Raw genomic sequence first — 21,623 nt, 5'->3', positions numbered from 1 at the left:
CACTTGGCTTAACTATTCGGAATGGACTTGTCCCTTGCAGTTGGACGGAAGGAACTACGACGAAAAAGCTTCTATACACCACCGCCTAATTGGTCCCAAATGGCCCTGTCGTTCACTTATACTTATATCCGTCCGTTCCCTTTCTACCCCCCTCTGCGCGTTCTCGTCTTATCTTGCCGCGCACCGAATTGGCGATGTTACTTCAGCACTTCCACTGCGTGATATTAGCACGCACTTGGTTGTAATTTGGCATTCCATCCTTGTGATTCTCCCGAGTGCCTTCTAAGTTTAGTGTTCAGTACCTCGCCTTGATTGAAATGACACACATATACGTACACCAGACTCTGGGTGAGTGTTCTGTGCATAGGGATCGCAAATGATTTAGACATATATTCCTTAAATGATTCCGTGCTGCGTGCATAGGCAGGTCCTATTTCGGACAACATGGGACTTTGTGGATGTAAAGACGTTAGTTGCCATGTACTCGTAGTTCGTGTATCAGCAACCACACTCAATGACAGGACATGCAACTGGTACAATCTCGCCGAACAAATCGACATAGGATAAGGTTACGGTAGGTAAAGTATGTATGATAAACGAGCATGGCGGCGGAAAATTAAATTATAATTTGACGTCTCGAAGATCGATTCATAAAAACTAAAATATGATCAGACAGCCTCCCGGAAATAACACATCAGAGTCAATAAACGACGAAACCAAACAAATAAACGAGAGAGCCTCCCTATTTTCGCAAAATGACGGTGTAGGTATAGCCAACCAATATTGGACAAGACGAAACAAGCACAGCATGAAACTGAAAATAAGCGGAACAGATTGCCACCTAAAAGGAGGAGACGAAAAGACAAAGAGCCACCCGAAATGGAGTGAAACGAGCAAACATGACCAGACGTAAAAATAAACTCAAGTAATGCCACGCGATCCGGAATGCCCTTCAATACGAAGGGCGCAAGAGAGTTCCACACCAGTTTTCGCTTCATGATATCAGTCGCAAAATACCGCCGATTCAATGCAATGCCTTCGTACTTCCATGGCTGTGTAAAGGTTCCTCGGGTTTACCCGCCTGCCAATACCAAGTTCAACCGGGTCTGGTGATGAGTCGACGGCCGACAGGCGGAAGGCCCCAGAGGATTGCGTGGTGGATATGCATATCCGCCGGAGAACTGTTTCGAAAGCAATTCGGAAAAGTCCATGGTAGAGACTGGCGTCTAGATGAAGACAGCGGGGAAATTCTCCCACGAGCGGGTTGCCCCGAGATAATTTATGAAATCGCAACGCTTGTCCTCCAAAATGCACACAATGCCTCCTCGTATAGATCATCATCTTTTTTTTTTTTTCTTTTACCTTTTCTTCGTTTTGGTCTCGGTCTGATTTTTGTTCAGGTGAGAGGTCGGCAGACTGTCCACAGACGGCGCGTGTAACTCGAAGAGCAGATATGATGACTTGGGCTTGCCCTCGGCGGGAAAGTCCCCGTCTGGGTCACGCACTTCGTAACATTGCCACACTCCGATCGCGAGTATTCGTGTTTGTTGAACAGATTTGAAGAATTAGTGTATGCCGCTCTCTCTTTGAACCCGCAATCGTAGATTGTGCCTGCACAATTCTTCCCAACACTACCACAGCTTAAGATCCCGCTCCCACACTGGTAAGTATCGAGATGCCATCGATGATACCTTTTGACAACATCCTCAGTAAGTCCAGATTCCAACATCAAGTTACCTATCTTGATTTTTGTCTTTTGTTTCTCATATGTTTTCCTGCTCTTTTCTTGACCCCCGTCTTCCTGCGCCACCATTGCAACTCTGATGGATAGCCGCAGAAGAGCTGTGTGGCCGGCACACCAAGCCCTCTGGCACCAGCGTCAAGGTCACTTGCAAGTAGTCTGTCAACCATGATTTCCCCGTCTTGAACTGACCGTCGTATCCGCCTTGATTCGCTTTTACCCGCGGCATTCAACACCAAGACACAAGCGCCTACTGACCTAGCCCGCGGCGGTTCAATGCATTAAGCATATCACTGTCCGTACTGGAACGACCTTGATTTTCCCGATTTTCGCGATTTTCACCAGGATTGAGCATGTCCCGGACGTTGAGACCATTGCGAGGCGCAGAGCTCGGAGTAGAGGTCGGTGGGGGTGTGATTGCACTTTGTGGGTGCACCGGAGGGTATGGAGAACCATGAGGAGAGGACGAATGGCGGCTATCATAGTATGCGGCCTGGGGCGAGGGGCGCCGGTCATGCGTGGGTGGGGGTGGGGGTTGAGGATAGTATGGTGCGGCACGTGACTGATATGGGGCAGTCGTAGCTGGGGTCACAGGAGCTAGATTGGTAGGATCAGGGTAGTCAAATCCTGACCCAGAACCACGTCGGGGCCTCTGTTTGAGAGCGAAATCAAGATTAACGTTCGGAAAAGCAATTGACGGGCCTGCGACGAGTCAATGGTAACCTACATGGTCTTGTGGAATGGACGCAAGGGGTGGAGGCGCGCTGCCATACGAATGCTGGTACATTCCTTGCGGCGGTGGGAGTGTCGTCTCAGGTCCGGGTTGAGGTTGGTGTTGAGGTGGCAGGGGTTGACCATGGGCACCGTAAAGCACCACTCGCTCAGCCCCTTGACTTTGCCCATTCCTCATATGAGGAAAGGCGGCGTGGGCTGGGACAAATGCTTGTGTTTGAGACGAGACGGGTGTAAACATGCACTGCTGGTTGAAGCGGATACAGTTGCTGCAACGTCCATCAGGGTTACTGTCAAAGCCGGAGCATCGTATCTATAATTATAGCCAGGCATTGTTAGCCGGGAATAGTGGTGCCAGATAAGGTTTCCTGCACACAGGAGAAGTCGGCGATACGTACTTTCCGCCTCCGACAATAGCGACAAGCAATGGCAGTTCTCTGCCGAGGCGCAGCTTGGTAGACGACTCCCGGACCTCCAGGGCCTGGTGGCGGCGGTGGAGCCTGCTGTGCGTATACGTCCGGTCGGTAAGAGCCAGGAGGAGGGGGTAGTCGGTAGTGATCCTGCGGACCAGCGACGGGAGGATGGACAGCATTCATACTGGGGTGGGGAGGGTATTGCGACTGCGGAGGATACTGCGCCGGTGGAGGTGGATATTGGTGATCGGGTGCTGTAACCGTCGGAGGATAGGAAGCTGGAGGATACTGCAGCAAGAGGAGCAGATAGATTAGCTGGTGTTATTCGGGGGTAGGACCAGTCACGGCAAAGGACAATGGATGCCTGGGGGAATGATACTGGGGGAAGTAGGGTCTGGATGCGCAAGTCATGAAATAGAGCAAGGATACCGTAGGGGAGGGAAAAGAAGGTGGCCACAAGAACATACAGGGTACTGAGATGACGGTGGATAGGGACTCTGGCTCTCGTCAGGCTGGCTGGTGTTCCACTGAGATGGTGGATACTGTCCCTGTCGATTCGAGCCGTTGCCGTTCGGGCCGGTGTAATCGTGGGGGTTGTTGGACATTTGTAGACGAGTGAGAGGAGGAAGGTGCTTCGAACACGGCAAAGGCGGACTGGGGGGAGTTAAGAAGAGAGGGCGAATGCAAGATGATGTATGAAAGTCAAAAGGGCTCGTCGTTGGGCTCAGGGCAGCGCAGGAGCCAAAGCAATCGAATCGTAACGGAGCCGTTAGTCGGGTATGTAAATGTATGTATGTATGTAACGGCGTAAGGGGTTGTTCGCCTGAGCCAGCGGAAGTGGATGCTGAAGGAGCGAATGGAGGTGAGTCTGTGCAGGGATGAATAATGGAGGCGTCAAGTCAGAGGCGAAGAGGAACAAGTGAAGGAAGAAGATGCCAAATCACAGGGAGTCTCCGTCGGGTGATGTGCAAGGCTAGCATAGCCTTGGGGTCAGGCTGGAGTCGAACTGACTGATGGCGAAGAGAAGAGAGAAAAATGCAGGAAGGAAAGGTCAAACAGGACTGGGGATTGAATTAGCAGGGGTGAAAGGAAGAAGACGAGAGAGAGAGAGAGAGAGATAGAGAGAGAGAGGCGGTGGAGGAAAAGAGGAAGCAGTCAAGGTGTCAATTTTTGCACAGGTCAGGAATTGGACGAGATGGCAAAAATAGAGCGAAAAAAAGGAGAAAATCGAGGAAAAGCGAAAAAGAAAAGAGCCTCGGGGCTCCGATCATGACGTTGACTTTTTCAAGCCAGAGTACGCGATGCGACAGATGATGGGACGATGACAGAGGGGAAGAATTCAAAAAAAAAAAAAAACAAGGGCAAATTAATAAAATAAAAAAATAAAAAAAATAAAAAAATAATAACTCAAGGAGGTGAATCAAGCAGAACAACGCCCAAGTGGAAGCCAGGTCAGCAAGCAGGAAGGAAGGAATTCTCGCGTCCACAACTCCTCGCAGTCGTGCAATGCGAATGTCAGTAAAGGTCAACTCACTAGCGAGGAGGGCACAACAGGCGGTTGCGCTTGCAGTTCGGGCAGGAAAGCTGTCTTCAGGGGCGAGGAAGTAAAACACTGCGATCTCGCAACGGACCTTGTGGATTTGAGAAGCCTCGCAGTCGCCGTTTGTGTGGTGAGGGGATGGAAAGGTATGGAGAAAGAACCTGCAATGAGAGTGTAATTCTACAAGTGGCTACCGATCGAATGGAGACTCCGACCAAACACAACCTGAATTTTTCCTTTCTTTCCACCTGGAGTCGCTTCCTCGCACCCGCTCTGATGCTCTGCCAAAATCTGGGCCGCTGACTCCCCGGTCCGTTCGGGGGGCAAGAGGAACAGCGGGAAGACGACTTGCAGATGGGGAATTGGGACGGATCCATGGATGCATTTGTGGTCCCTTGGGTCGACCTTTGTCTCTGGCTGGCGAGGGACGGACCAAGTGAGTGGTGCTGAGATGACGTGCCTCCCCTTCCAAAGTCAAGAAATGATTCACCGCAACGGGAGCAACCTTGAGAAGATCTCAGGAGTGGAGTTGATTTGGCGCTCCACCTGGGCAGGTGAAAGTTCGTCCGAACAAGCGGTCATGACGGTCAGAAGGAAAAGAAAAGAGCATGGAGGCAGCGTCCGCAAGTGGAACCCTGGTCCCAGCAGGCTCGCGACCCATCCTGATGGACCGACGCTAAGGCATCCATGGCTCCGTGGGGATCAGCTGAATGACGGTCTGCGCGTCCGGGTTGGGCGTTTGAGAACTTTGGCAGGCTCCAGCGGAGGGAAAGGGACGCCGGGACGGGTAAAGGGGCCGTGACGGAATCTCCACACCACTCCAAACCTCATGCTTGGTCCTGTACCACGGTACGGTAAGTAATATTACGCGCGCCTTGTCGGTCACGGTACTGCCGGTGTCAGTGAGACAGGCGGAGCCCTGGGCCTGAGTTCCCTACCAGTTCTTTATCATCCTGCGAGTCAAATCGTCAAAGTCAAAGGAAGCAAAGTTGTCCAGATGACCTTCCTGGGGAACCTCCGGTGAATTTAGACTTCCAAGTGTTGACCCACGGCCGGAACTGCTTTGGAGGGCCCCAGACATTGGAACAGTCCCTGGTCAATGGGCGAAGGATGCTGGCCCGTACCTTGATTGTCTTCAGGGTCAGAAGGACATTGCATTTGCGCATTTCTCTGGCCCAACCTCGGTAGCCGGTGAGGGCGAGTATCCAGCCCACACGGGCGACTCTTGGATGGTCTTGATTTGCAGCTTGAACGACGACCATTATCTTTTCTCAGTCTTCAACACTCGAGCACAGAGGCCCCACGCATCAAAGAGCGAATCCTCAACAGGTTATTAGCCGTCCCGGAAAATTCTTCGCAAGGGCTGATTTTTCCCGTTGATTGCGCATGCAGGAGAGAATCAACTGTTCCGCCGGCTTGACTGGGCTGACATGCGACCTCTGGCCTCTGACCTTATGTCGCAAGGATGTCACAGCCTCACCTTCTCTTGTGATTTTGTGCTCCCTCGAGAGGACATACAACATTCTTCGATGCTGACTCTGGCACACTGAGAGCTTCGCTTTTGGATTGCGCTCGGGGTGAAACCGCCCTGTTTCTCCCGCGGCGCATCCTTCGCTCCTTCGCACGACTCGGCCGCGAGCCATGGTTGACTTCGTTAGTGTTCCAGGATCCGCGTCACCGCAATAAGCGCATGAATTGAACTCCCAACTCCAGCAACAGTCGCATTTTTGCCTCGAGCTCAGGGTCGCAGGAGCGTTGAGAAACACCGAGGATGAATTGCCTCCCGTTTGTGAATCGTTGTTGGATTTTGATTCGACATGTCGTTTGCCGGAGGCCGGATGTGAAGCGTTCTTGTTCCTGCCCGAGAGGCTTGCAAATGCAGAGACACCTGCACCGCTCCCCTCGCGGCCTTCATTCTCTGCCGGATAGAAGTAAGGAACTCTCGGCAAGACACCTAAAGCGGATCTGAGTCCGTACTGGACAATTCGTTTCCCTACGCCAAAGGGGCTTGTCTTCTCCCGAAATTCGACATTGCATCCCAGAGCTCACGCACGTCGGCCTCCCACCTCCCCTGCCTGTTGATTCAATCGATCTTTGCACGGGGAATTGAAGAACCCCTAGCCACTCACGATGGCAAGAGAGAGCGAACTCTAAATGTACTCTCAGGCAATGACAAACTCGCGACCAGTATATTAAGCAAACAGCCCAAAAGCTCACATGGTCGGGGGGAGTGATGTCTTGCGTCCACGCGGCAATTAAGCCTCGATCTAAAGCCTGTTTACGGTACCGGGAACAGCCAACCTTGGAATATATCATCTGCCGATGCGTATCCGCCTCCATGGCCCCGAAACTCAATTCCGTTTCAAACATCTTCTCCACCTTGTGTTCTCGACTCATATCTGGGCTCGGATGATTAGTGAGAGAAAGACCACCGTTACATAAGAGCAGTGATGCTACATAGCCTCCACTTCGTGCTTGAGCGATGCCGTAAATCAATCCATATTCTTGCTTGACCTCGGAGGCAACAACTGTTAAGCTCCTAACCAGTGGTACGAACCGGCTGGGCCTAGGAGAAAGGACCGCTCCGAACCAGAAACACAACATCCGGTCGACCGGAGCGGGAGCCACAATGAACCAAACTGAACCAGGTTACAGACCAGGAATTGCTGATTGTGCCGGACCGTCAAGACATGTCCAGCTCGGTGGACTCGATGGGTGAATCCCGACCTAGGACGGATTATGCGTCGGTAAGGACATTGAAATTGAAGATGGGCGCGGTGACCTGCCCTGGAGAGGTGTCTGTCACAGGCTCGCGGCGAGAAGGAGGCACTTCGTGGTGCGGAGGTTTTCAATCAACGGATCCATGGAACCATATGACCAAGCAGGGTACGAGAAACGACATGAATACTGGAAGAGGAGGACTCAATCCCAGACATCGGGACCGAATATTTGACCAGTTGGTGGCAAGCATTTCTTGCAGTTATTTGTTCTGATTTTAGTCTCTTTGTTGTTTCCCGCCCCTACTCCAAGTGCTCCAACGAGCCCAACGAGTTAGTCTGACTTCACTTGATGCCACCGTAAGAAACCCGGAACCATAGTCCTGGAGCAGGTGGAAAGCCAACCGGCGACTGCTATTGGCTCCCGGTGTGATGCAGACCAGCCAGTGGGAGGATTAGTTGGCATCGGGATGGACGAGAGGCTGTTCAATCACAGCGCGACAGACGGGTGCTTCTGCTGTGGGGAGGGGCAGCGGTGGTGCGGGATTCGCGGCGGGGGACTCCCAGTGCAGCAGTCCTGCGATCCCACCTGGGCACTGCAAATTCTCACCCACAGGCCCAGCTTGCAGAGTTTGGTGCGCTTCAAAATAAGTTGCATTAGCGCGACTCACCCGTTCGAAATTTTCTCTCCGCTGCCAGCTGAGCATGAAGCCACAGGCACCCCGTGGACGGGAGAGCGGCCAAGTCTGCCAATGAAACGCTCAACTTGGACTGTGACAAAAAAAAACGCTGAAGATGGATCCAGCTGCGGGGGCGTCTGGTGACATGCATGTTCCACTCACAATGAACATCGAGGTGGCTTCGAACTCACCCAGACAGAATCCTTGCTTCTGTCGTCAGACAAGCCGTTCTTCCTCTCCGTTTTGCTTTGGGATACCAGCGAGAAGAGCAGCCGACCGTGAAGTCATCGATTTTGAGCAGGTGTTACCTCGGTACCCTACAAACGGCCTTCTTTCTTGACATCCCACCAGGAAACAATCACTGGGTTTGATCTTTTCTCACCAAAGTGCGAACCGGGGTGAGTGGGGGATTTTCTCGCCAGCGGGACTGACAACCGTTGGGCCTTGAACATAGGGCAAGAAGAATAATACCCGACCTTTGACGATGCAACCGAGAAGAGCAAGTGGTCTTCCCCAATTCCCAGAAAAGAATGCAGGTTCCGGTGCCCGTGTCAGCCTGCGAGGGCGTTAGGCACTCCTCGTTCGATCATCCCCCGCTAGTGTAATTAATTCTCGCCTTCCATGCCACGACGGCCCGCACCGTTCTCCCGCCAATCTAATGCACGATGTGTGTCGCCGTCGTGCTCTCAGACACCAGCGTCGCAAGCGACATGACGGGCTCGCTTTGACCCTGTGAAGATGGTTTCTCTTCCCCTCTCATCTCATTGGACTCCTCGTCTCTTCTGGTTGCTGGCCAACCGTGCCCGGCAACTTCTTTTGTCTGTTCAACCCCCTTGCCTCTCCAATCCGCGCTCTATTGAAAGCTGCGCATTTGAATCCTTACCTGAAGCAAGGCAGGCGTGACGCGACGCTGTCTGCATCCTGCACATCCATCGATGTTGTGGAATGTGCAGAGGTCCGAGAACCCTCTGCAGTGTAGCCTCCTGGGCGAGATTGCAACCCTGCGGGCGCGAGAATACTGTCTGCGAAGCTCTTCCTGACTCCAGTTGCCATCCAACCTCGTTCCTTCGACATGTGGAGTTCCACAGAGCCAGTTTTCGCTTTGGCCTTGCTTCACCAAAATTTACCCACACTTCATGAGCAAGAGGTCCCGAAACTCTTCATTCCTTTGATCGTCGTCGTCTTCTTTCCATACAATACCAGAAACGTGATCAAACATGTTGTCACAGTATTACAGACCGTAAGTTACGCGCCTTCCTTTTTTTTTTCCTTTTTCCCTCTTCCATTTTGCCACGTTTTTCGATCCCAATCGGCTCGGTGCATTGCCGTCCGCGTCTTTCCGCAGCTCCTCAGCTCAGGTCGTCCTCCCCAAGTGCTCCACAGAGCCCACACACCCTTTCCGCTCCAGCCAACATCCTCACCGCCACCAGATCCTGCGGTCACCGCGCTTCCACTGGAATCACCAACCCTCCCGCTGAGTTTGTGCCCCGCCACTTGAAAATCGCCCAGCCCACACGCATTGCCGTCTGGCATGTCACCTTGTGGCAGAATTCTCGGTGCTGATTCATGGCTCTTGAGTTTTGGTCTGATCAGAGCATGTTTGTCAGCGAGGCGGGATGTCGAGAGGGGGACAAGGTCTTTCGCTTGCTTCTGCCGGGCTAATGGACTAGTCAACTGGCTAGTGTGCGGCTGCTCGGGCGTGCAGGGAAAGACGAGGCATGCTTCCCGTGATCATCGATCAACCCGCATACGTTTTCAGTCACGTGATTGTCTGGTGGCCTATGAGAGCCCAAGGATCCAGAGGCAATCTTGATTTGATCTCCTCCTGCGCCGCTGTTGGCCCGCTGGTGCGTCGGAAAAGCACTTCGTTGTGTGCGAAAATGGTGGCTGACAGGGCGGTAAGTCCCGCGATATGGTTGGTCGACAACCTCTGCGACAACAGGAATCGACGAGCAAGGGATGTCTGTGCTTCTTGGGGACAGATCACGGAGGCGCGTGCGCGTGCAAATGTGCGATAATGAAAGAGAGGCGTGACGTGGCAAGGCGAGAGGAAGGCCAGCCTGCATCGAGAGAACTCTTGACGCCTGAATTTTGAAAGCATCCCAGCATCCCACACTTTGATTCATTTGACTGCTTCGACATACGGCAGCCTAGCTCTAAGAGAAAGACAACTCATTCACCCGTGGATGACCGTCTCCGGCACGGTGATCTCCTCCATGAAGCTTTCGCGTCACACAGGGGATGTTGGCCTTCGGTCGTCATCGCGTGATATCGTTAGGCTCTGAAGGGGGCGTTGATGATGAATGCCTCACTTTGGACGTTTTGAGATGTCTCCTGTCACTGCTGACGCTATCTCAGCCCAACTGTGAGTGCAAATCCGCGGTCCTCTTCGTTTTATCCGCGAAGAAAAGACAGCAAAAGCGGCATGTCCGCTTTCCCAAAGTTACCTCCACTCGTCCTTGGTTGTTGCCATCCAGATCGGCCGATCGCCGCGAACAATGATCGGTGACGGGAGATGGTTGGTCAATGGTCATCGAGGTGAAGACCAAATAATGGGGCTTTTCATCTCTCACAGGAGCAACGACGATCGCCCACTGTTCCCCAGAAACAAGAACCCGAATTGGGTCCGTTGAAGGAGGCGGCGTCTTTCACTGGTGGCTGAATCCTTGAATGTTCATTCCCCGACTCGTATCACACCCCCAGTCGGGTCTCCCCGTGTCAGCCGCTGCATGCTGTGCAATCCAGATCTCAGGCGTCGCGTCTTTTCCCGACACAGATCGTCAATCAAATCCCCACCTCGATTTCCATTTCAGCACCTCCCCCAAACTGAAAGAGTTATTCTCACGGACCGTCTTCAAATAACCCTTCCAGTTTTTATCGCAGTGCGCACGACCACCCGCCCACGGAATCAAACTGAATCCACGAGACCGGTCGAGTCATGTCAACTCTCTTCCGAACTCAAACCCGTTGTCAACTTTATACGAGTCGCACCGGGCTAATAACAAACTAGTCGATCTAATCACATAGCTGACCACAGTTGACGATTCTCTGGAAACGGATATTGCGATTGACGCGACTATCACCCGGGAACCTTCGAGTCTTTGGCCCTCGTCTCCGCATTCTTCACCCAACTCGTTCCGTCTTGGAGCTGCGGGTAATTCTGGGAGAAGGCGGTTTTCAACGCAAATGGAACTTGGTCCAGAACCCGGCTTGGGCATCGGAGATTTGATCCTTTGGACCGGAGAGAATATCGAGGGGGATGGAAATTCTTCTTCGGCCCAATCGAACTCCGGAGGAAGTTCTTGCGAAGATGATAGAGTGGAAGTCACAATACACATGTCGTGGTGAACAATGGTCGAAATCTCGATTTTCGATGGCACTCTGATTACCAAGCGACTCATCAGCATGCTCTACTTCTTAACGCCAGCATTGGACCTAGCTGTGAAGCATGTCCATTCGAATTCAGGGTCCGCTAAGCAAAAGCATCGACTTCGGACAGTGATCTTCGCATCGTGGAAGGACCCAATACCACACCGTCGATTTGTATCTCCATCAAAGCACGAGACAACCGTCAACAAGAACTGGTGTTCTTGGTGTGAATATATATATATATACCAGTTGCTTTGCTCTGCACCCAATGATTTTAGCCCATTACGACTACATCCGCCGGAGAGCTTCCCAGTGTTTTGGAGTGAAAATTTCATAGATTGCCTCGACGTCGTGAAGAATTCAGGCAAGACGATATATAAATCTGAAATCCCCCGCTCACCTCTTTCGCGAGCCAGCGACTTCGTTTCCGAGCTGTGTTTCGCACTCTCCTAAGTTGTGAGAGTAGACAGCACCTTGAGTGCCTCTTTCTCCCTCCCCCTCTCTCTTTCCAAGAATTCCAAGGGTGTCCAGTCCCTCGAGTCTCGAGACACTCCTCTTACTCGAAGGAAGGGTGTTTGCGAAGACCAGGCTATTCTTGTGCTCATCCTGGGGATATTGTCCGACTCCGAGATTGACATGTCTTCGTCCGCTTCTTACCTCTGACCTTCGTTATTGAGCGGTCAACTGTGGAGGCGGCTGGGGGATGGGAGGAGCAAGAAGCAAGAACGGGACTGTTCGAAGAATCAAGGCCACTGGGCCCTTGAATAAAAGGCCATTAGTACTTTGGAAGGACCTTGTGGTTGGTTCTGGGTCGCCGGGCATCTGAAAACGGATTGGAAGCTCAGAAGTATTCCTGTCAGCTTGTCGTATTGTATAGTCTTGAAAGACCTGTACAAAGCCGAGTGCGACGGTGGATATGACTGATATACCGCACTTAGGGGATGGTTCGAGAAGTAACGTACCATCTTTACGTCTACGCTAGTCTAGAAAGCATCTCTTTGGAAGTAGGATGCAAAGATATGTACCGTGCTGTGGTTCAGGATCAGTATTCGTCCACGGTCTGGGTTCCTGAGTACGTAGGTAGTTGGTCGATGCGGTGGGCTTGGGTTCCGAACGGATCCATCACTGATACATCTTCGATACCAACTGAGTAGATCGACACCAGACTCTGCTTCTCTGCCCGTCGATAAACGCTGGCATCCCGGACCGCTCTCCATGGGCGTTGCGATGGCAGGCGACCGCATCGATATCCCAATCCAACCCCGGAGCACCAGCCCAGAAACAGCCCGAACACCTTTAATAACACTCCCGAATCGGTGGCAGTTCCGAATTGCAGCTACCCGCAGTTTCTCATGACGTTATGACAAGGAATGATTGTTTTGATCGTGTGCTTCCCCAGGTAAGCGTCTCGCACCCTGGCGGCGGCCCTCTTTTCCGTCGACTCGCAAGTAGTACGTAAATGGGGATGGAATCTATATGAGTGAGGTTAAGTCAATCAGCACAAGAATAGAACAGGAGAAAAAGAGAGACAGACGAGCATGGGGACTTGATAATAAATTTGGAGCCCTTGGACCAAGGCTTTCCCATTGGTTACGCGCTACCATTGATATGCAGCATAACCGCGGTCGTCATCGGCTGCACTCATCCAATCTATCAAATCTAGTCCAATTCCGAAATTGGCGTTGAACTCCTCAAGGGTATCGTATTCCATAATTTGCCCTCTTCTGTGGTGTTGCGGAAGCGTCAAGCATGAAGGCCTCCGCTGTAGGTAGACCATGGACGGGACGGCGGCAAGCGACGAAGTATGCCATACGTCTTTCGACCGTCCCTCTATTGCTGTAGTGATGCTTATGTATCCCTGTTTATGAGCGATAAATGCAACGACGGGGTGACGCTTACGGAAGTCTTTTCTGTTCTGGGACGAGAAACTCGGACTGGCTGAGGGAGTTGATGATAAGCAGGATGCAGTTTTACAGGCCCTGAGACAACATGAAAGTTAAACGCCTGGACCAAGGAAATATCAGACCCAGAAGATTCTTTTCCGTGAAAGAGGGTATCGTACTCGGGGTGGAGCACTCCTTCCACACGTGTCAATCAGGCTGGGGATTCATGTATACGGAGCATATCACGAGCGATGCGGATGAATAATATGATAATCGTATCAAGCAGAAGCCTTGAGGTGTTGCGCGTGAGATGCAACGCTGCATGTCAAGGTTTGTATAGGGCGGAGACACCCTGCATTCGGGTCCTCCCGTGGCCTCGCTCCAAGGTCACATTACACTTTTGACTAGCAACATGTCTTGTACTGTTTTGAATCTGTATTCCGCATGAATTACCGGAGTCTGGTGGAAAACCGGACCATACCATGAATCCGTATCAGCAGTGACAGCTTGGGAGATAGCCCCGTGGGTGCTACTCCATGCTCGTCGTGATGAGAGCCCAGCGCCGGAAAGAAGGGCTTTGGGGGGTGCTTGGGCACGGATGCAGAGGGCGAAAGTCTATTTTTTTTGGCGGGGGCCGAAAGTTTTCAGGCTCCTCAGTCCTCACAGACTGGAGGGTCTGGAGCAGCGGCCAGACGATCACTCGCGCTTGACGAAAATGATTAGCGCCCGTGTGGGCAATCTGCAAGTGTGAGAGGAGCCGACGCGACGCGCAGGAAGACCTCTCATGCACGTCCATTCTCCAATCGTGTCTGGTGTTGGGTCTCAGTGGCTTGTCCAGCCGTAGGGGTATGATGAACCGGAAGCCGCCGGTCAGCGGCTGAGGACTGGCGGTAAAGGCAGAGAGAGACAAGTGACGGAGGTCCAGTGCCAGTGAGGAACAAGAGTTCTAAGACTATTGAACTGCGAGCGGCCAGAAGTGATGGTAAGATCTTGCACACAAAGTCAAAGGGCCAGCTGAATGTTCCAAGACATGCAGGAAATGGAAATTAGGAACGGAACTCAGCAAATGAGAGGAGACAGATGAATCGGGACAGAGCCAGTTCAAAGGGTGGCCAGGGAGCGGAAAATCAGAATAGATACATCAACTCGTTGCGCATCCGAAATAGCGTGACGGCACACAGAATTAGCGGCAACAAGTCCTTGCTCACTCTACCCACTAAAAGTCCCTAATATCGGGACCAGTGTGTTTCACTCGTCATCTGGAGAATCTGACGCAATGCTACTTGTCTCCTGACCTGCAGGCTCGGGCATGACAACACTGTTGAGATACGTGACCTGTTAGGGGGAAAGATTCTGGTTAGCCGACACTCGTTCATTTCCGTGGACCAGAGCTTTCTGAACAAGCTTGCGGCAACAATGACGAACTGTGACGGCGCCCGCCGTTCTGGCTAGAGCGACGGCAGCCGCTGGGGAAGCACGACAACACGATGACAGTGAGGGTATTCGGCCGAAGACGGCGTACTGGAATCCGTTGGGCACGGAAGGCGACCGGGTTGGGCGGGTTGGGGGAAGCCAAAGCTTGATGGAAAGGAGGGAAGAAGGATGGCTTACAAATGGTGCCATGATACCAATGAGAATAGCGATTCTCTCCTGGGCATCAGGACTCAGAAGATCTGCGTCGGGGAGTGGCTTGCCAATTGTGAAGCTGCGAAGCCGGAGAAGTTCGATGTTTTCATTGTCATGTTCATAGCCCTGAAAAAAGGAGACGAGTTAGCCATTTCGATGATAGTGAGAGCTGGATTCCCAATCAAATGCAACCTAAACTCGGCTGGTGAGTGGGAGAGATGATGAACCATGGAAAGCTGATGGAACGGCGCGGACGCCTTTCCAAACCAGGTACGCCCAGTGTGGGACGGCAGAAGCATGCCGCACCAAGCCCAAGAAAAGGCCCATTCTCACCACCCAGTGGTGAAGCGCAGGCACCAAGGATTGAGGGTGAAGAAGGGAGAGGGAGCCAAACATGACTCGGGAGAGGTTCAGTTGTCAGCAGCTGCGCTTGGGGTAGCAGGCAGCAGTTCTGCAATGTGAACCAACCTAGCAGAAAGCCATGACTGGTTGACAAAAATTGATTGTGTTCATTTGCTTGCGGCTCCAATTGTTCGTGTCTTGTCACCAGTGGCTCAAAGGTGATGCCTGTCACGGACGGCCATGATTGACAACAGCCCCGAGACCACGCCACGGCGTCCCCGTGGCCGGCTCGACGCCCCTATAACTCTTAAGCCGAAGTCGAACTCCCTTGTCCTGTACTCACGCTCTGTCAATAGCTAGAAAGAGCGCTTTCACAGGAAAAGAGCCCAGACAAGCAGAAAGATCTGCAATTTCTGAGACGAAGATGCGCCCGAGGGGCGTGACTGTCAACAGATTCGACAAACTCATCCCTCATCAACTTCACGGCGCGACTTAACCCGGCTTATCGGGGTATGCGATGATGCAAAAAGGTAATTCTCTTTCCTTGAAAGAATTTGGGTTACAGGATGGAGGAAATCTCCTACCTTTGGTTTGGTCTTCAGCGCACTCTCACTGTTTTGCTTCACGAAAGCTTTCACGGCTTTATCTTCGTCGTCAGGTATCCCACCGAAGAACTCGCGTCGCAATCCTTCCTGCCTAAGCACATCTTTCAGACGTTCCGGATTCCGGTCGATATCTTCTCGAAGAAGCGCCAGTTTGTCGGCTTCTGGATGCCAAAGGCCCGAGCCTAAAACCGAGAAGTCCTGTTAGAACACGCTGTGATGAATATAAGATATGAGGAAGGTGCTGCTAGTTTAGAGTGTCGAATGTTGGAGGCAGCGTGGCTTCGAAAATATAAGTCATCATCGGAGAACTGCAAGACTGAAGCGGAACTAGGAAGATTGGAAAGGATACTACACCAATACAACCCATCTGAAAAGGGCCTTGATGGGCAGGGGAGCGGTGGTTGCTGGAAATGAAGGTGACTGGAGGGAGGCGCTTATTCCGCGTAACTCACCAACAAAGGTGGCTCCTGGCTGGCAGTGGACATAATATGCAGCGTATGGACCCTTTTTCCCGGTGCGGGACCTACCCAGTATCACTTTAGCTGATGCCTCTGCTCCTTAAGGAGTAAGCGTCCACCTACCAGGCGGCTGAGAAATGTGTCTGCACGCGCGATGATTAGATCAATTACACATTCATTCAGTCAAAATAGGGGATCCGCAAATCATGCATCAATGCGTGAAGGGGCTCAACACACCTTATATGGTGTAGGGTCTTTACTGAATCTGATGTCTCTGTGTATGCGAAACACCTGAGCGGAATCAATCTATGTCAGTCCTCAGTCCGTTCCAGGCTTTATAGGGCGCAGCTCACCAAGTCCTTAGCAGGTAGCTCGGGAATCGTGCCGTCTTGTTCAATGATCTTCTCTGTCAGGGCTTCGACGAAGGTATCCCAATCCTTTTTTGAGCTGCGGTAGTCCGCGTCGTGTGCTACCAATCGATTGTTGTTAGCAACGAACCCCAATCCATAGGGCGTGTTCGTATGTGGGTCGAAGAGTACCTTTGAGCCATTGTCTCTCGTTATTACTCGCCAAATCCTCCAAGAAGAGCATGGTATTGGGGTGCAACGTGTCACTTTTATAAGGCACATCTCCTGAGTCCCTTGCCTTTGGTTTCTCGATGAAGACTTCCTTACCGGGCCCTAGGCCAGTCTTGACACCCTCTCTCCACAAGTCCTTCTTCGAGGATACTGACGCTTCGGGTTTGGGTTCATGTTTTCGTTTGAAATCCTTGATGGCTTGTGAAACGGCCTCTTTCCCGGCAGTGTCCTGCTCCCTCAGACCCCAAAAATCCGTATCGGCTTCCGACAGATCAGAAGCAGCACCTGGGTCGTCCTCATAGTCCTCTTTTGGCCTCGATGCACGCTTTTTCCGGCCCTTTGGCTTGCTAGGTTCGCCTTTCACAAAATACTTGCTTTGTTTGGCGGTAGATTTGACGGAATTATCAGGTGAGCTGGAATCGTACTTTTGTTTCTTTAGCGCCGCGCTTGAGGCTTCAGCAATTCTGGTCGACGCGCGCCGTTTTCGTCCAGGTTCTGGCGTTGCTACCGGTGCGGGAGCGGCCCGAGTCGATCGAGTCGGACGAGGAGACATGACGGGCAGCGGTGGCTACTTTGGAAAAGCTCTGAGTGTTCTAACCCGGGTCGTAGCAAGTGGAAGATTCTAAGACTTGTTCCTGTAGATACTAGCGGTCATGGGAAGAAGAAAACGTTGACGGGAGGTGGACGGGCGAGTAACATTTAAGTCGTTGTTCTCCAGCCCATCCAGCGGCAGGCTAGTTGCTGATTGAATTCAAGAGGTTCAATCTCACAAAGGGTCGAAGACCAAGGGGCTGGTAGCTTCTGGGTCGGTTCTTCGCGTGGAATCGAGCGGCAACTTTCCGTCACCACCTCATCTTAGCGTCCGTACCCACCCAAGACGTCCTTGACAAGGAATTTTGGGGCAAACATTATTTGTTCCGGTCGATTTGAATCAAAGAGCGCCCCAGTCCATTATGAGCTGGAGGCAGTGGGCCTCCCGTCACAAAGTAAATGCGCATGATTTCTTGAGATCTTCCCTTTATCGTCTCTCCTTGATTCTCTCCTGAAAAGTGTCATCGGCCGTTGTGAAAACTCCGTCCGAGTCTTGCAGGAGAGCCTTTGCATGAAAGTCTCTTGCAGGACAGAGACAACTGGAAGGTAATTGAGTTCGCCATTTCCAACGCCCAATCGCAGCCTGGTGTCCACTCTCTCGAAGCAACTTTCTCTACTAAAATTACAGCACTGTTAGCCGAGCTTTTAAAGGAACAGAAGGAGGAGAAAATGGAAAGGGGAGCAGGAATTGAGACAAAACTAGTCCCACCAACATTCGTATCCCGAAAAAACAGGATCCTCGCAGAGCTCTCACTACCAGAGCAAGAGTACTCGGATCTCTCACCTAAAGGCTCCGTGGACGAGGGAATCCGCGAGTTCATCCAAGACATCAATAACCTGCCCGGCCTAGTGACGACAAGCAGCTGTGCTGGTCGAATTAGTGTGTTCTTGGAAGGGCGTCGGCCTTCGAACCTTCCTGAGGGCAAGACCACTAGCGAAGCAAAAAAATTCGCTCCCTCTGGAGGCAAAGGAGCTGGGAAATGGTTGTATGTCTCTCACGATCCCCTAAGCACGGAGAGCTGTAGCGCAGCGCTCAATGGACACGATGGGAGTAAAGAAAGAAAGTCTTTGCATGATATGTTTGGGATGGTGCCTGGGGATGGGAAGCCACCGGGCGTGAATAAAGAAGGTCATGCCCCACGCCTCGTGCGCTTTCATTTCGAGCCTATGGTAAGTTAACCTCTCTTATGCCTATTTCTCAACAGGCGAGACTCGACTCCTCTTTTTTGTTACTTGACCAGCACCAACACCTACTCTTCGTGTGAACTCACCATACTAAGAAGCATCTTATAGATCCTTCACATAATGGCAGCTACCCTGCACCATGCTCAGCCGGTACTATCAGCAGCATCGAGTTCAGGATTCCGAGAAAGCGGGCTACAGAGCTTACGCTGTTTAGATGGTGGTGACGGGCCCAGCCCAATCGTTGCTGTACGGTCCGCAGGTCTCGCTCTGGAGTCGGTAATAGGGTATTGTGAGGATGGCAGCGACGGTGATTATGATGGCCAGGTTATTCGCAGTTTGGTAACGGAAGAGTACCTCCAGATGCTGGTCGCTATGTCAAACGAGCGGTTCTTGACCAACTCGAAACGCAAGGAGAGGTTTAGGACTGCGCTTCTGAATGCCTGTTCCGCGGATTATCCCGTTGGTATGAGGAGGAAAGGGAAAACAAAACCTCCCAGTTGGGAGGATGCAGAAACACGGAAAGCTAGGATGAGGGAAGAGGGGCTGACGAGGAAGAAGCTTCTCGAGGACCAGACTGAAAAAGCTCTAGACTAGAGTCTGATCCAAACCATGAAGGTTATTCGGTCCCCTAGATCCCTAGTTTCTAGCAATAGTGAACCCAAATTCAACTTGATTGCATTCAGAGTAAACTAGAAACCAAATTCCCCGAAAATGAGCTCCTCTCTCAGTGATGAAACAGCTGGGGTTATGAGGCTAAATGCATTCTGGAAGATAATAAGAAACAAACGAGTATTCAAGTTCCCAAATATTCTTCAAGCAATTCAAAATCATAACGGTGGTATCGTAGACTTGATACTTGAAGAATCAACGTCAACATTGGACGTGGCCAAGTTTCCCTAGGCTGTGACATCCCAATGCTATGGTATGGGTAGAAGCCAACCTGAGGGGATCAGGAAAGGCGTGGTACCGGGACGGGGAGTCGTGTAGCATAGTGGGCGACAGCTTGCATCTTCACGCGGGACTTCGAATATCACACGCTTGGGAAACAGGAAGTAGGTCGTAATACGGAAAGATAACTCATTCTATGAGTACCGTAAAAGTGACAGACATTTCTTTATTCCGCGCTTTCACTACCCCAAGGATTCTTGGTGGGGGATAGAAGACACATAGGCGACGACTGGGTGATGCGGTGGCCAAGGTACCCCGGGCGCGGTTTGCCAGGATATAGGAGAAGCTTTTGGTTCCACAACCCGGTAGTGTTGAGGTTCATACCGCTGCTAATGCTCGCGGACTCGCTTGCGCGGCGAGAAGGAGCTGCGTGGGTACCAGTGCGAGAAGATAACTCTGTATTAACCCCGTTGCCTTCGGCTTCAGAAGGAGCGAGGGAAGTGTTGCGGTGAGATCCGGGGGCTAGGGAGAATGAGGACTCTCGAGACACCTTCCTGGAGTTCAGCTTGCTGCCCATATCGTCATTGATCCAACCACTGAAAACAAGGCTAGAGAGGATAACCATCTCTTGATTAACAGCGGCGTCCCAAGTAACACTACTTGAGATAGACTGCGGCCATTCAAACCAGATGGGTCCGTACGGCGAACGAAGGGTAGGGTGTTCCGTGGGGTAAGTATTGGGTAATCCAAGATTCTCAATCTTGGGAACGGTGCCGGCTGAGATCAAGCCTGCATAGTACTAGGGAAATTAGTATGTATTGATTTGAGGAGGACAGTAAACCCTCACGAAATGAATATCTTCATGGAAGTTGGGCATTTTGACAAGACAGTCAAAAGGGAACCACTTTCCCATCTCTGGAAATTTGTTTATTTCACTCGAAATCTCAGAATTGACGCATAGGGTATACTTCTGGCGTTCATTGAAGGCAGGGCATTTTAGACCAGCCTGGAGAAGGTCATGAAGGAGTTTCTGGTCAAGGCCAACAGTGTTGACCCTCTTGACACGAGCAACAAGGGCTATTATATGACGGTTGGCCAATTCGAACAACTGATTGCGATCGTGTACCGTATACAGCTGGGGCGCGTACCAGGGGTACTGGGTTGGGAGAAGAGATTCATTAGCCTTGACTTCAATCAGGATAGAAAAATACTGACGAGAGGGAGGTTACTTTGTAAAGGGTACTTATGGTAGACTCATAAGTGCGCTGAGGACATTTGTCACAAAAGGGCGACTGGAGAGGCTTGCTTAATATCTAGAAATACGTTGGTGGGAGTGGGAGTTAGAACTTACGCGATGGGGTATTTCTGCATGGCGAATGGCCAGGATAATTTCTTCGCTCGTAAAGAAGCCAGCGAAACCAGAACAGTATTTGTCTTCGTTCGATAGGACGTAGGGCGTAGCGTCTCTCCAAACGACGCACTTTGCTCGCGGAAACAAGTTCCTCAAAAGCTCGTTCTGGTCGGTCAACTCAACTTCAACATGGCGGTTACCAAGGCGAGGAGCACGTCCAGTCTCGTAGATACGATTAATGCGATTGATCGTATCTTTGGCATCATTGGGTGTTTCAAGTTCCACATAACAGTCCATAGTTTTCGCGGTCGATCGCTCCATTATGATATGAATTGGGCAGCCCTTGTCAGAAGTAATAAGTCGTGCTTGACGGCCAAGAAACTGAAAGATCTCCTGCTTCGTAATTGAGTAGGGAATCTATCTCAACCTCAGCTCAGGACGGTTACGTGATTCAGAGGGGCTTACGTTGGAGATTTTGACAACCCCATATTTGGGTGGGTGCATCAGGTGCACCAAGCTGCCGATAGGCATCTCGCTGGGGGTGGTAATCTTGTCGGCGCTCAGTCTATAGGCAGTAAGGGTGTTAGAGCTATCGGAAGAGTCCTGAATGTCCAGTTTGTTCAGTTTCTGCAGCAACGTTGTGTTGACGCGGTGCGTAACGGGCGAAACGATCTCAGACTGACGAGGTCTATAGGCGCGGTTCGCTATCATGGTGGGCGGGTACTGAACGGCTGGGTCATTGGAGCTCCTAATTGAGTCGGAGAGGGTTGAAGCTGCTGTATCTATAACCTGTGCAGTAGGCTGGTGGAAGTGAGAATCAGCGGGGACGGTGTCTTTGGTGGTGTTAATGCTCTGAGGAGAAGCCATACTCTGACTCCGCCGCCGAGCAAACTCAGGGACGAAGGCTGGTGAGTAGGGATTCAT

The 21,623-nt window shown here is 51.6% G+C and overlaps 6 protein-coding genes across 6 annotated transcripts; 2 read left to right on the top strand and 4 right to left on the bottom strand.

Annotated features, from left to right (window-relative positions):
• Positions 1-1,197: 1,197 nt before the first annotated feature.
• On the bottom strand, positions 1,198-1,913 carry BJX67DRAFT_164961 (uncharacterized protein). The gene has a single exon (XM_071024991.1). The coding sequence runs from the start codon at positions 1,811-1,813 to the stop codon at positions 1,397-1,399; it is 417 nt and encodes a 138-aa protein (XP_070890520.1). The 5' UTR covers positions 1,814-1,913; the 3' UTR covers positions 1,198-1,396.
• A 78-nt stretch (positions 1,914-1,991) lies between these two features.
• BJX67DRAFT_377306 (Zn(II)2Cys6 transcription factor domain-containing protein) lies at positions 1,992-3,491 on the bottom strand (the record flags this gene model as incomplete). The annotated part of the gene is made up of 4 exons (XM_071032073.1): positions 1,992-2,393; positions 2,469-2,786; positions 2,872-3,174; positions 3,354-3,491. 4 exons carry the CDS (start codon positions 3,489-3,491, stop codon positions 1,992-1,994), a joined length of 1,161 nt encoding a protein of 386 aa, XP_070890519.1.
• A 7,683-nt stretch (positions 3,492-11,174) lies between these two features.
• On the top strand, positions 11,175-12,548 carry BJX67DRAFT_377305 (uncharacterized protein; the record flags this gene model as incomplete). Its single annotated transcript, XM_071032072.1, has 3 exons — positions 11,175-11,366; positions 12,131-12,264; positions 12,347-12,548. 3 exons carry the CDS (start codon positions 11,175-11,177, stop codon positions 12,546-12,548), a joined length of 528 nt encoding a protein of 175 aa, XP_070890518.1.
• Positions 12,549-14,323: 1,775 nt separating this feature from the next.
• BJX67DRAFT_377304 (DUF2461 domain-containing protein) lies at positions 14,324-17,237 on the bottom strand (the record flags this gene model as incomplete). Its single annotated transcript, XM_071032071.1, has 8 exons — positions 14,324-14,410; positions 14,501-14,827; positions 15,628-15,830; positions 16,101-16,171; positions 16,230-16,249; positions 16,344-16,412; positions 16,460-16,575; positions 16,646-17,237. 8 exons carry the CDS (start codon positions 17,235-17,237, stop codon positions 14,324-14,326), a joined length of 1,485 nt encoding a protein of 494 aa, XP_070890517.1.
• Positions 17,238-17,421: 184 nt separating this feature from the next.
• Positions 17,422-19,143, top strand: BJX67DRAFT_164698 (tRNA wybutosine-synthesizing 3 family protein). Its single transcript, XM_071024990.1, has 2 exons — positions 17,422-18,445; positions 18,569-19,143. Exons 1-2 carry the CDS (start codon positions 17,945-17,947, stop codon positions 19,052-19,054), a joined length of 987 nt encoding a protein of 328 aa, XP_070890516.1. The 5' UTR covers positions 17,422-17,944; the 3' UTR covers positions 19,055-19,143.
• Positions 19,144-19,251: 108 nt separating this feature from the next.
• BJX67DRAFT_389109 (uncharacterized protein) lies at positions 19,252-21,623 on the bottom strand (the record flags this gene model as incomplete). Its single annotated transcript, XM_071034453.1, has 5 exons — positions 19,252-20,147; positions 20,196-20,504; positions 20,578-20,640; positions 20,700-21,116; positions 21,165-21,623. The coding sequence occupies 5 exons, from the start codon at positions 21,621-21,623 to the stop codon at positions 19,575-19,577; spliced, it is 1,821 nt and encodes a 606-aa protein (XP_070890515.1). The 3' UTR covers positions 19,252-19,574.

The sequence above is a fragment of the Aspergillus lucknowensis genome (genome assembly GCF_044049455.1).
Source record: "Aspergillus lucknowensis strain CBS 449.75 chromosome Unknown BJX67scaffold_3, whole genome shotgun sequence".
NCBI lineage: Eukaryota > Fungi > Ascomycota > Eurotiomycetes > Eurotiales > Aspergillaceae > Aspergillus > Aspergillus lucknowensis.
The sequence above is the reverse complement of the archived record's forward strand: the minus strand, read 5'-3'. Positions and strand labels throughout refer to the sequence as shown.

Bases quoted from the DNA above. Each gene is read 5' to 3' on its own strand.
- BJX67DRAFT_164961 (XM_071024991.1), bottom strand. From the start codon at position 1,813: ATGGTGGCGCAGGAAGACGGGGGTCAAGAAAAGAGCAGGAAAACATAT.
- BJX67DRAFT_164698 (XM_071024990.1), top strand. From the start codon at position 17,945: ATGGAAAGGGGAGCAGGAATTGAGACAAAACTAGTCCCACCAACATTC. The intron at 18,446-18,568 runs GTAAGTTAACCT...AGCATCTTATAG, and splicing joins GCTTTCATTTCGAGCCTATG to ATCCTTCACATAATGGCAGC.